Here is a 15,632-nt window from a genome sequence, read left to right on the forward strand (position 1 = left end):
TATATCAAATGGACTGAACAATGAACGTTTGGAATAGCTTTTATAATGCAAAAATGTCAAGATCTTTCAGTTTATTAGCATATGGTTTGTTAACTCATTAAAATACAAGTTGGTGTGTCCTATGCATATGGTGAGATAGGCCGACATAAGCCTATACTGACACAACGAAATTGGAAAGTAACTTCTGGTTGCAAGGTTTTGTTACAGGAGAGCAAGCTGTTACAGGAGAGCAAGCTGTTACAAGAGAGCATGCTGTTACAGGAGAGCACGCTGTTACAGGAGAGCAAGCTGTTACAGGAGAGCACGTGACGTTTGTATGGTTTGGTTACATTTACGAATAAACATAAAGTAGGCATGCATAAATAATGAGGAAATAAATACTGTTCATAATACAGAGTAAAACGTTAATAAATGTAATAATCTCGAATGTGTTCGTTTTTATGTTTCTCTTACAGGAATAGGCTTAACCCGAGTGTTTAGTGATCGGCAGAAGTATAGGGCAAGGTCTTGTGTTTTATTCTTGTTTTATGATTTGCCTGTAAGTTATTCGACTTAACTAATCTATTCAGTACATAAATATGGTCAATTATGTTTTCTCAATTAAGAAACAAAGGGAATCTGATAACTCTGAGACAATATGCCTACAGATCACATGTTCCGCGTTAACATATTCCACATAACATCTTCACTGTCTGTGTAGGAAACTTGAGGTTAGCTTAAAAGTAGATGTGAAAATGCAAGCCGTGTGTGTGTGTACATGTGTGTGTGTTTGTGTGTGTGAGATTTCATTTTCATGCATTTGCCTAAAGCTTACTAGGAAGCGTTAGTCTGGTAGTAAGGAGCCTTGGACTATATGCTTAATGGCTAAAGCAGAGGAAACATACATGGTCTCAAAGCCCTGTCGCTTATGGGCTAGAAGGTAAACAACCAAGGCACTGGACACGGTTTCGCTTTCAGGTTTCACGTGTTCCATCATTTGCGCAGAGAAATGCCTCTGTTTTCAAGTGAAATCATGCCGGATTTAATAATGCATGAGGGTTCTCAAGATGAAATCACCATCAAATCAGATCATAATGCCACAATCCCCAAAACTCATCTCAAACTCAGTAGGCTATTGTGTAACATATCCTCTGCTTCAAACAATTATTTGAAAACATTTGCCGGATATGTTGACTAGCCTACATTAGGAAATATAAATGAATATAACGGAAACTCTCCCTGGGTAGGCTTATGTCTTTTCCTGGTGGCTATGCATCATATAGTCCTTACTAAAAATAACATGTAAAGCAAAAACTGATTCGTATGAAGGTCTAGAGCGATTTGAAGCTAGTATTAAGATTGAAAATGAATTTACAGATATAGATTACCAAGGGAGTTGTGGCCTACTTTTCCTTCCTCGTAGATTCCATGCGTCCATTGAGGTCAACTTGAAATCTCTCATACAATGGCAATGTATAAGCTTATGATAAGAGTAAACTTTTTTTTATTTTTTATTGTGTATCTGTGCCTCAACATAGCCTGATTAAACTCATCATATCTTTGCGTCAGGTATGATATTTGATATTTTAATGTTCTACAAATATAATACAGTGACATCTTTTCCTCACGTTTATTATTGTCATCATTATGGTTGTCATTGTTGGTATTATAATGGAAATAGGCATATGTAGAAGGGAATAGGTCTGTGTAGCCTACAATAGGCCTATAACATAATATCTTGTCTTAGATAAATGGCTAAATGTTGTATGATTGTGTGCTATCTGAGGTGAAAGTGGCCTCCAGTTTGATAGGCCTTCAAAGCTAGAGCTCAGTCCGTGAAACCTATCGGCTTTGTGATTATTATGATAATAAAATGTAGGTAAGGACAGTGGGTAGATTTGGATAAAAATCTATGAATTAAGCATTTTATGTGAGCATTAGCCTTTACAAACTAAAATCATTAAAGAAGATGACATTAGGCTGGTGTTTTAGTCCTATAGCAGCGTAGGTCAAAAACAAAATAATGTCCACATGACGATATATAGGCTATTGATTTGCATCTTGGCAAAGAGAGAAATAACCGGACAGTCTCTTTTTCGAGTCGAGAATAGCCTGGTGTTGTTTTGTAGTACCTTAATCAACGTGCGGATTTGACAACAATGAAAACAGTAGCCTACTGTTTGTCTTTCTGTCAATTACATATATTGTTATACGGATATAAAGCGAAGTTGAGGGCCACATACTCCAGGCCAGCGTCTGAGTGCTGAAGCTCGGGTGTCAGCATGCCTACTCAGAGTTTTCCAGCCACAGAAGGTGATCTTTCACCCTGACCTCCTAAAATACCTTTTAATTTTCGTTATGTAGCTGCTGACCATTTTACCTCCAGCTACTTGCTATCCATACATGTATCTCACCATCCAGGCTTTCTCGGCGCGGATCGATAGGGCAGCATCTGCTCCAGGAAGGCATCGGTCCCACCGCACACGGATTTTTTTCAACGCCAGAATTGCTCATCTCTGAAAATTAAACTGACAGTTAGATATGATTAGTATGCCTAGTATCAACCACATCTCCTTCTCTCAACTCCCAAATCTCTCGATCTGACACACACACACACACACACACACACACACACACACACACACACACACACACACACACACACACACACACACACACACGCACACACACACACACACACACACACACACACGCACACGCACACGTACACGCGCGCACACACACACGGACAGACTGACACACAGTGGACTCACCAAATATGTGCTGTGTTAAATGAAAAGCCAGAGCAATATCTGCTATAGGTCGAGTATCTTATGTAAAAAGGTCGCATTTAAACGAATGGCCTCATTGATTTTGTTTAGAACTACAGATTGAAGTGTGCAGTCTGGTGTCAATGGGCCTGCTCAACCGTGGTTTGAGTGCTGATTAAGAGGTTCCCTAAATGAATCAGCTACAAGCGTGTCACTTGACAACGTTTAGGTGTAAAGAGGTTGGATTTACATTTCCCTCAAATCTCCAAAATAAGAAAAAAAAGAAGCTTTAAAGCAGGAGGACATTATAATATAATTCAGATGAGCTCTATGGAGAGATACCGATTGAAGTATTCCAAAATGGGTGGTAAGAGTCTACACCACGTAGTCAATATAAATAGTTTTTCAATAGTCAATAAGACAGTAATGCGATTCTTATAATTGCATATGCATGACTAATAACATTTGTTATTATTAATAGACCACTGTGACTAATAATAATAGTAACAGGGTAATGTTATAATAATCACACAATAATAAGAATACAACCACCACTACTACTACTACTGCTACTACTATTAGTAATAATAATAATCAAAATAAAGGAAAATATGGACAAAAACAATTGTTTACAGTTAAATCTGCAGTCCGGCATCAGGTTAAAGATAATAATATGGTTGTATAGCATGGATGGACACAAAAGCACAACACAGTAGGTTATCTCAGTGAGCTACAGTAGACAAGCCGTTGCAGTCCAGGATCAGGTGAATTAAATAGCTGAACCATGGTCAGGATGTTCGCATAACTCATAAACTCTGCATGCTATTAGATACAAAGGCTTAACTTTGGGGTTGTGAGAAAGGGTTCGTCTTCACCTAGTTGGTAAAACCCTGTCCCCTCCCTGGAGACGTTGGCCGAAGCGAAAGGGTTAATTGGAGTTGGAATTTCATTGCACATCTGTCAGATTTTTAAGACTGTGACGTAGCCTACTGAAAGGAGCGAGTGTGAGCGGGGGAGGAAGAGAAGCGAAAGAGTTGGTGGGGCTGAAATCGATGAAGTAGCAGGCTGAGGGAAGAGGAGGAGGAAAATCTCACGAGATAATGAAAGAAAAAGAGGAGAGCTGCTAGGTAGAGAAGAGCAAGGCTACATATGGACGTTTGACTTTAAAAAAGACCAAAAGGACAGGGAAAGGACGTATACCTAACCGCCAATTGTTTGGCCTCTGTTTTATTGTATGTAGCATCCCTCGGTGCATCTGACCAATTGTGTGAATCTGCGCGGACAGGCTGGAAGACAAGAGACAAGCGACACAATCGGAGAGATGCAGAGGACCGACAACAGACGCGGATGCGCTCATATAACAGAATAAGGTAGGAATAATACAATTGAGGTCACATATCTGTTAATTTTGGGTGTCGTTATATCTCAAAACAACTTAAATGCTCAGACATTTCCTAAACAGAACATATGACCACCATTCGTTGTCCGAATTGTGTTGAGAAATATGCAAGAACGTTAATGTCCAAAGAATCGTGTGCGCGCTCATCGAGTATTTAGAACTTTGCTTGAGAGGCAATAATGTGATTTGTAAGAGTGGATTTGCCTGTGAAGACATCGCGATGTCATTTATTTGTGTTACACATGCATTGATCGGCTCTCGTAGGAATGAAAAAAATTACACTTAATGTGTGAAATGCTTGTGACTGTGGTTATAGTCTACAATAGCCTAGACGTCACTATTGCATGAGCAGGCTATAACTAAAATACAGACAAGTAAACATTTGATCTCCCGCAGGCAAAAGAGCGACGATTCTGCGGTGGAACACAGTTGAAGCCCAAAGAAAGGATAAGAAGAGTGTTGTAGCACAAATCCAAATAATGTGATAGTTAATCTTACTGACGCTGCTTCACACTTGATTTCCTGGAGTTTGAAGGAGTTTAAAGAGATTACTTAAGTTGTTATCAGATAATTAATTGGACAGTATAGAAGCACATAAATCAATCCATTCAGAAATCAATAAATCCATAGTATTGTGCAACAGGAGAAGGGCCATCCAGACTGTTAGTCTACTGTTAAACAACAACTAGGCTACTGAAACAACACCATAAAGATAGAAAAAAAGGGAAATTCACTAAATTCAAAATGGATGGAAGTCTAGGGGAGATGTCTGTCCAAATCCACTCTGAGCTCCATAGTCAGGATGGCAGAGCGATGCTGCATTCACGGGACCTTTCAGCTGCTTTCCCCAGGCCCTCCCTTGGGGGGCACTCCATGTCCCTGGAGCCTGAGCACCGACCTCCAGGTTTCGACCACTCCATGTCAGCACTGGGCTATGGAGGAGATGCTCCATCTAGCTGTGGCAGCACGTACACCACACTAACCCCCCTGCAGCCTTTTGATGACAAATTTCACCACCACCATCACCACCACCATCCCTGCCTGCCGGTCAGCAATGTCATCGGGAGCTTTACTCTCATGCGCGAGGACAGAGGCCTGGGTGGCAACTTCTACAACCCTTACGGCAAAGATCTGGGGATGACACAGAACCTTTCACCACCTTCTACAGGCTCTGGCTTGGGGACACCCATGCATGGTTACGGGACACTGGGAAACAGCCCCAACGGCAATGGTGGCCAGATGCTTCCAAGTGGTTACGAGGTCCACGGGGGCAACATCTTCTGCAGGACGGCAGACTTCGGCAGGGAGATGTCCCCTCCAGGGCTGGGCGGCGACTCGTCAGTCAGCCATCAGCTGAACAAGATGGAGGCTCACCAACACGCGCCCAGCCACCATCCTCACATCTACAGTCAGCACTACCAACACCACCACCCCAGCCAACAGTCCTCAAAGGCCGGGGAGCTCCCCCACTCCTCGTCCTCTTTGCCCAGCAGTGAGGGCATGCTGCCCAGCTCCCAGGGTGGTGGAGGTGGAGGGGCTGGAGAGGAGATCGACACCAGGGACGTGGCCCAGAGGATCATCACTGAGCTGAAGAGGTACAGCATTCCCCAGGCCATCTTTGCAGAGAGGGTGCTGTGTAGGTCACAGGGCACTCTGTCTGACCTCCTGAGAAACCCCAAGCCCTGGGGCAAGCTCAAGTCTGGCCGCGAGACCTTCAAGAGGATGTCCCGCTGGCTGCAGGAGCCCGAGTTTCAAAGGATGGCCTCACTGCGTCTGGAGGGTAAGATTTCTTTCCATTTCTCTCCACATCTGTCTTTCTCTCCATGTTTTTCTCCAAAAAATCCAACAAGATCTGTATGCTGATCAGAGGAATGAAAAATGAGTTGTGCCTTTCCTATGTTCCTAAAGGATATATTTGAATGACAGGACCATAGTTTGTACGGTTACAGAGTATTCAAGGAGCAGGGTACACAATGTATTGTGATCTAGTTAAACCATTAGAGTGGACATTTTTCCTTCATAAATGAACCATGGAGATCATAATTACAAGGACTATTGTTGGTGAAACCACCATAAAATACGATTTGTTTGTGCATGCCTGACGTTAAGAGTTGGGGAGATAGTTAGGAAATGTTGTTTCTTTTGTGGAAAGATACACTTGTTTTTTTCACCCACACTTCATATGCAATCCCCATATCTAATAAATAATATAGGTGAAATGGGAGTACAAGATATAACAACATTATGAAAAAAATAGATTTTTAAAAGGCAGTACATGATTTGTTGGTTGACATCGGATATTCTTTAGGGATATGCACTAAAGAAGATAGCACACTATACAGTGCAGTGTTACTGCGTTGTCACTCCATAGGGACTGAGAACCCATCTGAAACACGAAGCACAGAAAGAGATCCAAGTGAACACAGTAATATGATATGGGCTGAGAGGAGTGTGCATATGTCGGCAGGGGTCTGTGAGCTGTGCAAGCAAGCACAGTTGATCACAGCTTTTCGCTATCTGTCAGCAGCACAACTGATTAAGCCCAAAAGCACAATAGGGCTCATAAGTAATGATTGTGCACTCTTGCAATCCTCTCACAATTATTGATCTTTGATTGTGTAGCTCTCTGAACACATGTGTACATCCTCAGTTCGAGAAAATGTTACAATTATCATACTCAACCCAGTTACAGGTGATTCTCTTTTAGATTTCCAGAGTTTCTGTTATGTGACAGCTTTGTTGTCTACAGTATATATTCAATGCATCCAATCTTTACTTGAAGCAGTGTTATTGTGCAAGGAAGGAAACGTTTTCCCCCTGCCGCTGAGGTGTGCCATCTGTAAACTTTAGCATTTTTTGCATTCTGAGAAAACACTACCTTTTTATCATAGATGACACAACCATTTGGATTGTCTTGCAGTATTCTTGTCATTTTACCACAATGCTCATAGATTTTTTTTCTCACAACTCACTGCTCAAAATTCAAGGAGCAGATCAATCCTAGTCATAAAAAATGAAGGAGCTTACATGGGGGATGTATTGCAAGCGTACTAACATTTGACAATGCTTCTCCCCCACACAATCTAAACTTGCATATTTAGTTATTGGCAAAGGCACAATTTGGACAGCTTTGCACTTTTCTACATAACCTACTTTCTGAGAGGGTTGTTTTTCCCTTCCCAGCCAACCCCCTTTTGTTTAATTACAAGCCTCTATTGATTTCCATGGGAAAGAGCAGCACGCCATGCCCACACATACCTCGACCGCATCAGCAGATCGAGACAGGAATTAGAATGCACAGTGCCCTGTGCTCCCTAGTCTGAAGATAGCTCAAGTGTTCTTTGCTTCACGCCTCAAGTTTTAAGATGATCCACCTTAATGCAGCACTCCCTTTAAATACCCACCAGCTCCTTCAGCATCTCAGTGTCTCAGCCAGCTCTCCATGTTTATTGTTATCATGCCAGTTATCTTCCCTCGACATCATGTTTCATTATGCAAAGCTTTAGGATAAATGGTGGACCTGATTATGTAATGTCATCGTCTTTTAATATTCCTCTTTATGTGGAGACATTCTGAAGCGCTTACATGGAGAAGGTTATTTTATTTTCTCCTGTTTAGTGGTTATGCTCTCTGGATTACTGCACTGCATATTAGATGCATCTTCAGGCCAACCTCAGGCTGTGGAGGAGGCAATCAGGCTTTAGTCAGAGAAGAAGGCAGGGTGCAGCTAAAGACCACGCAGTGGTGCTTGAACACTTTAAGTCGCGAGGGATCAGGGAACCTAACTTTAAAGATGATGGCTGAAGCCCTTGACTGAAGGTCTAAATGAATAAGAAAGGTCAATGCGGTTTATGTCTCAGGTCCAGTGGCTGCGCCATCCCCCAGTAATGAAAGCCATGAAGCCAATCCACTGTATGTACGCTACTATATTCAGTTCAGTTATCCTAGCTCAAAGGTCACAAGGGAAACATTTGCATATCAAAAATGAGTAACATTCCAGTATGGTTTTAACAGCCCAGTCTCCCAAACAAACAATGTTGTTTTTATTGGGTTGTTGCAGCTCCCCATTCTGGCGCTGAAGGGGTTAACTAGCCTCTATGGGTCGAGGAGTCTGAGCTGCACAGATTTAATCAATAATTTCTATCAGCCCCTGGCCCAAGAAATCAGCAGGGGGTGGGCTGGGGCTGGAGGGGGGACAGGGAGGGGGTCGGCTAGGAGGGGGTGGAGGTTCAGACGCCGGGGGGTAGGGAAAGGGCTTTCGATCACGTTTCAGCAACACGAGACAAGGGCATACATCATGATCAGGGGCTGTTCCCACGATCATAAGAAGCCTATAGGGGAATATTTATGTCTCCAGGAGTAGCCCCAGTGCCAGGGATTTATAACATGGTAATTGCAAGCCTTTTACACATGATTACAGCATAAGGAAGCATTTACTTAATGGCTGGCGTTATGATCGCCAGCCAGGGAGGGAGAAAAGGATGGGATGGAGGGGCAGAGGAAAAAGGGAGGTGTAGGACACCCTGACTCCTCCAACAACCCATAATTCCACAGTACAAGCAAGCTAACCACTACTTTCATGTCATTGCTTTCATTACCATGTGTTTCTGAACACAGGATAGTATGGGTTCTATAGCTGCAGTCTTCGTATTGACACGGTAGGAATATATAATGGCAGTAAAACATGTAGCAGTTGGGAAAACCTATTTCTTTTAGTTGTGGTAATATTGACATGCTTTAGGAATTTCAGGCCGTTCAGATTTGAATGAGAAATGGTTCGATAACTCTCAGAAATGTAAATGAGCTGTAGATGCCTAAAAGGTAACAGGCCCTGTAATCTCAAGTTGACAAGAGGTTAGACATCCCAGAGTCTAACATTTCCTTCAGATAATGTTTCAGAGTAAATATACAGTGGGAATTACAGCACAATGTATTAAGGCACAACATTCACATTTGCTAAACTAGACCTCAGCTATAGGCTAGTACATTTGAAATGTTGTCGTTATGGTGGCACAGCTAATAAATGTCCTAATGATAAAATATCTTTCAGCTGTCTTTGAGTTGCCATTTAAACCCATTTACCGTGGGTTTACAGCAAATATCAGGCCTATCAACCCTCAGTGTGTGAGATGATTTTCAATGGGGAGATATACAGTAAGCCAATCTATCTATTGAACATCTCAGCGCCTTTCTTGGAGACTGGGGGCAACCTCGCTGTGTGTGTGTGTGGTGTGTCACTGCTTACGCTTTAAAAAGACCTTCACCATCAGCAAAAAAGCAATGCAACCACACGCTGCTGATTGAGGTCTTAAAAGTGTGCATTTAGGTAATTACAAGAGTCACCCAAATATGTTTTAGTCTACATAGGGCTTCTGAACACTCGGAGCAGTGCAGACTCTGCTTGTTTCAATCCTCTCTGACGTAACCTATTTAATAGAAAATAAATTAGTTCTCCCTAAAGTGATTATCACTCACTCTCTCCGCCTCATGTAAATGACTTTTATGAGAAACTAATGATGTTGGAGTGTCCACTAAGACAAGTCAGCGGGGAAGAGGAGGGAAAAGGAAGAAGAAGGAAGGGGGGGGGGGGGGGCTGTCTTCGTTTATGAAGACAACAGTGGGTGTAGTGTTTCCAGTACATACAGTATCTATTGTAGGCCTACTTGTGTATGTGGTCAAATGTTTAGTTGTGGGCAGAGTAGCCCATACACCTTGTATTGTCTAATCCTCATATGGATGCACTGCAGACACAGCCCATAGCCTCTACCATTTTCTCTCAACACTCTAATTAGGCCACATGTAAACATTGAACAATATACCATTTTAAGTGGGTAATTTCAAATGACTGAATTTTCTCTCAGAGACATGATGTTCTTTTACCTTGCGAGGACTGCACTGGCTGCTCTATACTATGATCCTGGACTGCAATTGTGTGTGCAATTGCCTACGGAGCATAAACACTTTTCACCCTCCTGTGAATGATGCACAGACTTGCACATACTGTAAGTAATTTACCATCCTAATGCAAAAAGCCTTTAGGGACCTTAATGTAAAAATTCCTTGCAGGCTACTTATAGTCTACATTTGGGTGCTATTTGGTTGGCATGGCAAATTTGACCAACCTCAAGTTGGCTTCTCTTTTCTGCCTTGGAAAACGTCTGTTATTCCTGTAGAATGGTAGCCTCTGCCCCCATTGCTACATCTCCGTCCTCTGTCCTGGATAACTGTAAACGGAAAACAACCACTTGGAATTTAGTCAAACTGAAATTCCAAATGAAAGCGAGGTTAAATTGTAGCCGAGTCTTACCAGTAAATGTGTAAAAATGTTTAGGTAAAAATGTAACACTAATTATTAAACAAAACTTTGATAATCAATAATAACAACAACATAAGCCAGAACTGCAGGTAGGCCGATTGAAGTAGCCAATGTTGTTGTGCAAGAGGTAACATTTACATTTGATTCCATGCTCTAGTCTAGCGTAGGCTAATTCTGAAAACTCTCCACTTGCTCATGTACATGCTCTGTGTTAGTCTCATTTTCCCACCACACACAGGTCAGGTGTCACACAGGCGCACTGACTTGTCACAGGTCTGCACATGCCAACAGAAAACAGAGCAGGCTAGCCCAGTGACGTGCACACTGCATTTGCCTTTCGTTAACTAACACTCACCCTTTACTTTCCCCCCCGCTACTAGCACTGACTTTGCTGATAGCTACTTTATTGAGGAAAAATATACTTACTATGAGTGAGATATGTGCTTGTCCCACCTAGCTATCTGAAGATGAATGCACTAACTAATCTGGATAAGAGTGTCTGCTAAATGACTCAAATGTCAATGTCAAAATTCATTAAAAAACTAAATGCATGCCAAGAGGAACTTGTTAATTTGTTATTTATCTGTAGCCTACTTTTTTGCTGGTCTAGTTGTCTAGTCAGCATTTATCCAAGTTGAGTGGCCTACTTGTATGTAATAGTGTGACAGCCTAATGTCTTGATTTCTGGTGGATTAGGTTTATTTGGCCAACTGTGCAGTGAAACAAGTTGCTGATTCATCTCTTTTAGCAAATCAAACTTGCTTAGCTAATCTGTTTTCCTTCAACAAATCCACTTTCTCTCAGCTAATCCATTTGTCCTAGTTAGCTAGCCCGTCTGTATTAGCTAAACCATTTTTCTACTTCTTCTGCCTACAGCTTGCAAGCGGAAGGAGGAGGAGCAGAGTAAACTGGAGCGCAACCAGGGTCCCAAGCGCACCAGACTGGTGTTCACGGACCTCCAGAGGCGTACCCTATTGGCCATCTTCCGGGAGAACCACCGGCCAGCCAAGGACCTCCAGGTCACCATCTCCCAGCAGCTGGGCCTGGAGCTCTCCACTGTCAGCAACTTCTTCATGAACGCCAGGCGCCGCAATGTCAACAAGTGGGCGGAAGAGGGCCGCCCCTCCTCCACAGGCTCCTCGGGCTCCAGCGTGTCCTCCTCCGCCGTGTCCTGCAGCACGGCCTGATGGAATAGAGGTGGGCTGGGTGGGCGTCGTGGCAGCAGAGGGCACATAGGCTGGTCTAGGTAGAGATCAGGCGTAATAATGTACTCCTCATTATCAGAGGGAGTGATGGAGTTGGCGTAGTTTAGTTTTTTATGAAGAATTATCACAGAGCATTTCAGACCAAAGTTGATCTCTCCTTGATATTGAAGCGGTGATACCCAGAATAATATGAGCACTTGTATGAGACAAGTTCCTATAATTTGAATGGTCGTGGGTGAATAGTTTATTTGAATTTTAAGAGGGTAACAGTGAGCATCCTTGATTTCTATAATTTTATCACATTCAATTTTAATATGATAGGTTATGAAATCAAATCAAATTTCATTTGCCACATGCTTTGTTAACAACAGGTGTAGACTAACAGTGAAATGCTTACTTACGGGTCCTTTTCCAACAATCCAGAGTTAAAAGATGAAAAGTTATTTTTTTTAATAAAAAAAATGGCACAAGGAATAGTATGGTTATGAGGTTATTAATAATCAGGAGGAGCCATACTTTTGTTTGCCCTTAGGGCTAATTTCATCTCCCTTACTAGAAACAGAAATCAAGAGGCATCGCTGCGTTGCATAACACCCCTAATTCAAATTTTCACCACCCGTTACATCGACAGATCTCCATCATATGTCCTTTGTTTCTCTGAGGAGTCAAGATGAAGGTCACAGAGAATAACATGGGGATTGTGACAAAATCAGAGCTCCATCACGTTTTCTAAAGAATGCGGCATGTGTTCCCATATAACATGGTTCGCAGGACTGCAGAACTCTCTGGATGATCAGGAGGTTATTTCTCACTCCACGATTCTCAGTTTTCGATCATTACCTGTCACGAGAACCTTGACTTGTCTTTTACACTTCTTGACAACGGTACCAGCTTGAATGAATCACAGTTTTCAAGGAGCAACCTTGGTGTGTCTCATTTTAAATCGGGACAGAATCTGTAAACAAGGGCAGAATTTCAAGGGATGCCAAGTCAGAGACGTTTTGATGCAACCCTCCAGCTTTAAGACATTGACTGACCTACCAAACAAACGCTCTGTAGCCATTTTGACTCAACCAAAACACTTTGAACACGACGGTCGCAAAGGAAGAAGTACTTGTAACACAATGTATAGTAGTAGTGTAGTATTTTTTCCACTCATGTTTCAAAACACTTAACTGAACAAACCTCGGCTCCATTGCAAATCTTTTTTTTTTTTTTTTTACAGACGCCTAGAAAATGGAGGAATGTGATTCTTTTAGCCCTTTTGTACAGATTTCAAGCACATTGCTCTATTTATAGAAATCCAATGGAAGTATGAGTTGTTGTTGTTCCAGTCCTGCTACGTACACCAAGGTCATTTTAGTTCCTCGAGGAACGGTTTTAACATGCCTCTTTATAACCAGTTTCATTGGAGCAAGAATTTAAAATGCCATTGCTGAACTGATCAATGTATTTATTACTGCATTTGTGTATTTATTGTTTTTCTTTTGTTTTCTCTCTATTTATTTGGTTATTTATTTATGCTATCTATATACTGTAAGTATTTATTTAATAATGCTTTGTATGTCTGTGTGAAACTGACTTTTTTTTCTGATGGGCACTTTTAGTTGTAGAATCCCATCGTAATACCAAAGATTAAGATTGTCCTCCCTGAATGTATGGCCTAAACCCCTTTCCTCTCCCCCTCGACTCCCAGTGATGTTACGTATCTCTCTCTTTAAGGCCTTTTTTTTATAGAATAATGGGGATTTCTTTACTATTGGCAAATGTCTCTGTGGTCAGGTCTTATGCCGAGGCTAAGCTTGTTTGAATGTTGTGGTAATGTGACATCTCATAGGCTCACAGGTTGCTTGTAAAATTGTGTTCAAACATCATTCGGCAGAGTGTCTGGAGTGTCCAGGGTTGCACTTACAGAGCATTTCAGGCTCTTAAGTGTGAATCCTTTGAGACCCCATGGAAACATGCATGCTGTGCATCTTCCTGGGGTTTGCATAGCAGGGACTCCCCTTGCTGCATTTCACACACTCCTGTCTATGTCCTGCTCAATGTGATTTCACCATCCTCCAGACTCATCCCTTCTGCCAGTCTTCTCAGTTCCACAGGCTCCTCTAGCATTTTCTCATTTTTGCTTTGGCGGGTAGTGGGGAGGGATAGCTTGTCCACCAGCTAACGTGCGCTTCTCCTGTCTTTAACCTTGGGAGGGGCGTGTTGTCGGGGCCCCTTCACAGCGTGCACTTGAAAGACGGGCGGTCATGAAAGAGGCCATCGACTTTTGCAGACTTCAAAGGGAGCCTTTTTATCCGTCTCCTCTCTGCGTATCTGGTTTAAGGGTCCGCTCCTGGCCAGACCCGTGGGCTTAGGGGCATTCAAAGGGGGCGGGGAGATCAGAAGGGTGGCTGAATCACCCCTGAACAGGGTGCAATGTTTTGGGAGAGGGGGTGGAAAGGCACAATAGAGTAGAATTAAAGTTTAATGAGCAACAATTGTAAGCATGCTGGGACCAAGGGAGGGGGCCAGTCTGGTGCAGGGAACATGAAAACCCCTACCAGTTTTGATGTTCCTTTTTTTCAAGCTTGTCATATGGTGTTCTATCAAAGACAATAGGTCCCCATGACACCTTTATTTTTTTTTACACGGACCATATTTTAGAATAGAGTCTGCCCTCAAATGGGGAGAGACTTTTCAGTCATTGTCTGCTCTGTCTTAACTGAGGAGAGAACTCCCCTTTGTACGGAGAGTTGATAGAGTATTGCAGGTGTCATCAGTTTACGCCTGTTGCACCCCCTAGTGGAGTGTAAAGAAATGTCTCTCTAGATTAAAGGACATTTTAGGCGAGGATGTTTTCAAGCTCTTCTGGGGCTTAAAAACACAGGTACATTATATACTAAAGTATAGCTGAATATGCATGGATACCCTCTGATATTGTTTTTGTACTATAAGTGGGGTTATCATTCCATCTTAATTAATACACCAGAAATCCAAAGATAGTGAAGTCCAGTGAGATGTGTTAAGTAACACAGTATTTTTAGGTTCAGCATTTGAAGTTGGAACTGAGAGATTGACATGAAGTTGTGACTGTAGAGGAAGTATTTTGACTCCGTAACCCCAGTGTTCCCTTTGTCCCCCTGTGTACATGAATACTTACCCATCTACCTCAACTGTGTGAGATGTTGTGTGGCAAAGAAGTTTCTTAACCAAAGATTCCATCCTTTCAGGGTGTCTGTCTATCTGTCTGTCCATCTGTCTCTCATGCTTTTTCAAAACCAAATGTGCTGGAATCAATCTGTTACAGGAGCAACCAAGCCCCATCCAGCCAAAGCGTAGTCCAGTGTACTACAGAAGTCATATTTACCAATAATCTGTATATAATCATTTTCAAGACCAAAAAAGTAGGTGACAATCCAAGCAAGGAGGATCTTGCTGTAATCAACGTTGCCTATTCCTTGTACCAAACTAGAATCATGTGACTTACTGTAACAGTTATGAAAGCCCAAGAATCAAGAGTTCAACCAAAAACAAAAGGTCAAGAGGAGACTAAAGCTATTTTTTCACATTTGTAAAACCATTATTCCTTTTCCAATATGTTAGTGTATTTGAAATACTGTTTGATCCCACTGTTGGGAGCAGGAATACATGACTCCATTCAAAAGCTTAAACGAGGCCAAATTGGGGGAAATATTGTATTTGACATGGGTTTGTGTCTGGGTTCCTGAACTAGGACACCCACCATACTTATCGTGCCATTCTCGTCCATGTGTTAGACTAACTAATGAACGCGGCTAACCAACCAAAGGCTTAAAACACAACACTTTACATGTCAATCATGGTGGGACATTTTGTAACAACAACTAAAGAGAATCCCTTTGAATACCTCATGTGAAATTGTTTGTTGTGATGTTGCACCAAAAAATTAAAATGACTCATTTGTAACCCAATTTAGTGTGTTGGTCTGCTGACTTCAT

The 15,632-nt window shown here is 42.1% G+C and overlaps 1 protein-coding gene across 1 annotated transcript; it reads left to right on the forward strand.

Annotated features, from left to right (window-relative positions):
* Positions 1–3,777: 3,777 nt before the first annotated feature.
* LOC110514668 (hepatocyte nuclear factor 6-like) lies at positions 3,778–15,605 on the forward strand. Its single transcript, XM_021593955.2, has 3 exons — positions 3,778–4,120; positions 4,546–5,929; positions 11,342–15,605. Exons 2-3 carry the CDS (start codon positions 4,894–4,896, stop codon positions 11,650–11,652), a joined length of 1,347 nt encoding a protein of 448 aa, XP_021449630.2. The 5' UTR covers positions 3,778–4,120; positions 4,546–4,893; the 3' UTR covers positions 11,653–15,605.
* The last annotated feature ends 27 nt before the right edge of the window (positions 15,606–15,632 follow it).

The sequence above is a fragment of the Oncorhynchus mykiss genome, chromosome 3, assembly GCF_013265735.2.
Source record: "Oncorhynchus mykiss isolate Arlee chromosome 3, USDA_OmykA_1.1, whole genome shotgun sequence".
Classification (NCBI taxonomy): domain Eukaryota; kingdom Metazoa; phylum Chordata; class Actinopteri; order Salmoniformes; family Salmonidae; genus Oncorhynchus; species Oncorhynchus mykiss.

Coding starts and splice junctions, on each gene's coding strand:
- LOC110514668 (XM_021593955.2), top strand. CDS start 4,894: ATGGATGGAAGTCTAGGGGAGATGTCTGTCCAAATCCACTCTGAGCTC. Junction 5,930..11,341: donor GGCCTCACTGCGTCTGGAGG/GTAAGATTTCTT, acceptor TTCTGCCTACAG/CTTGCAAGCGGAAGGAGGAG.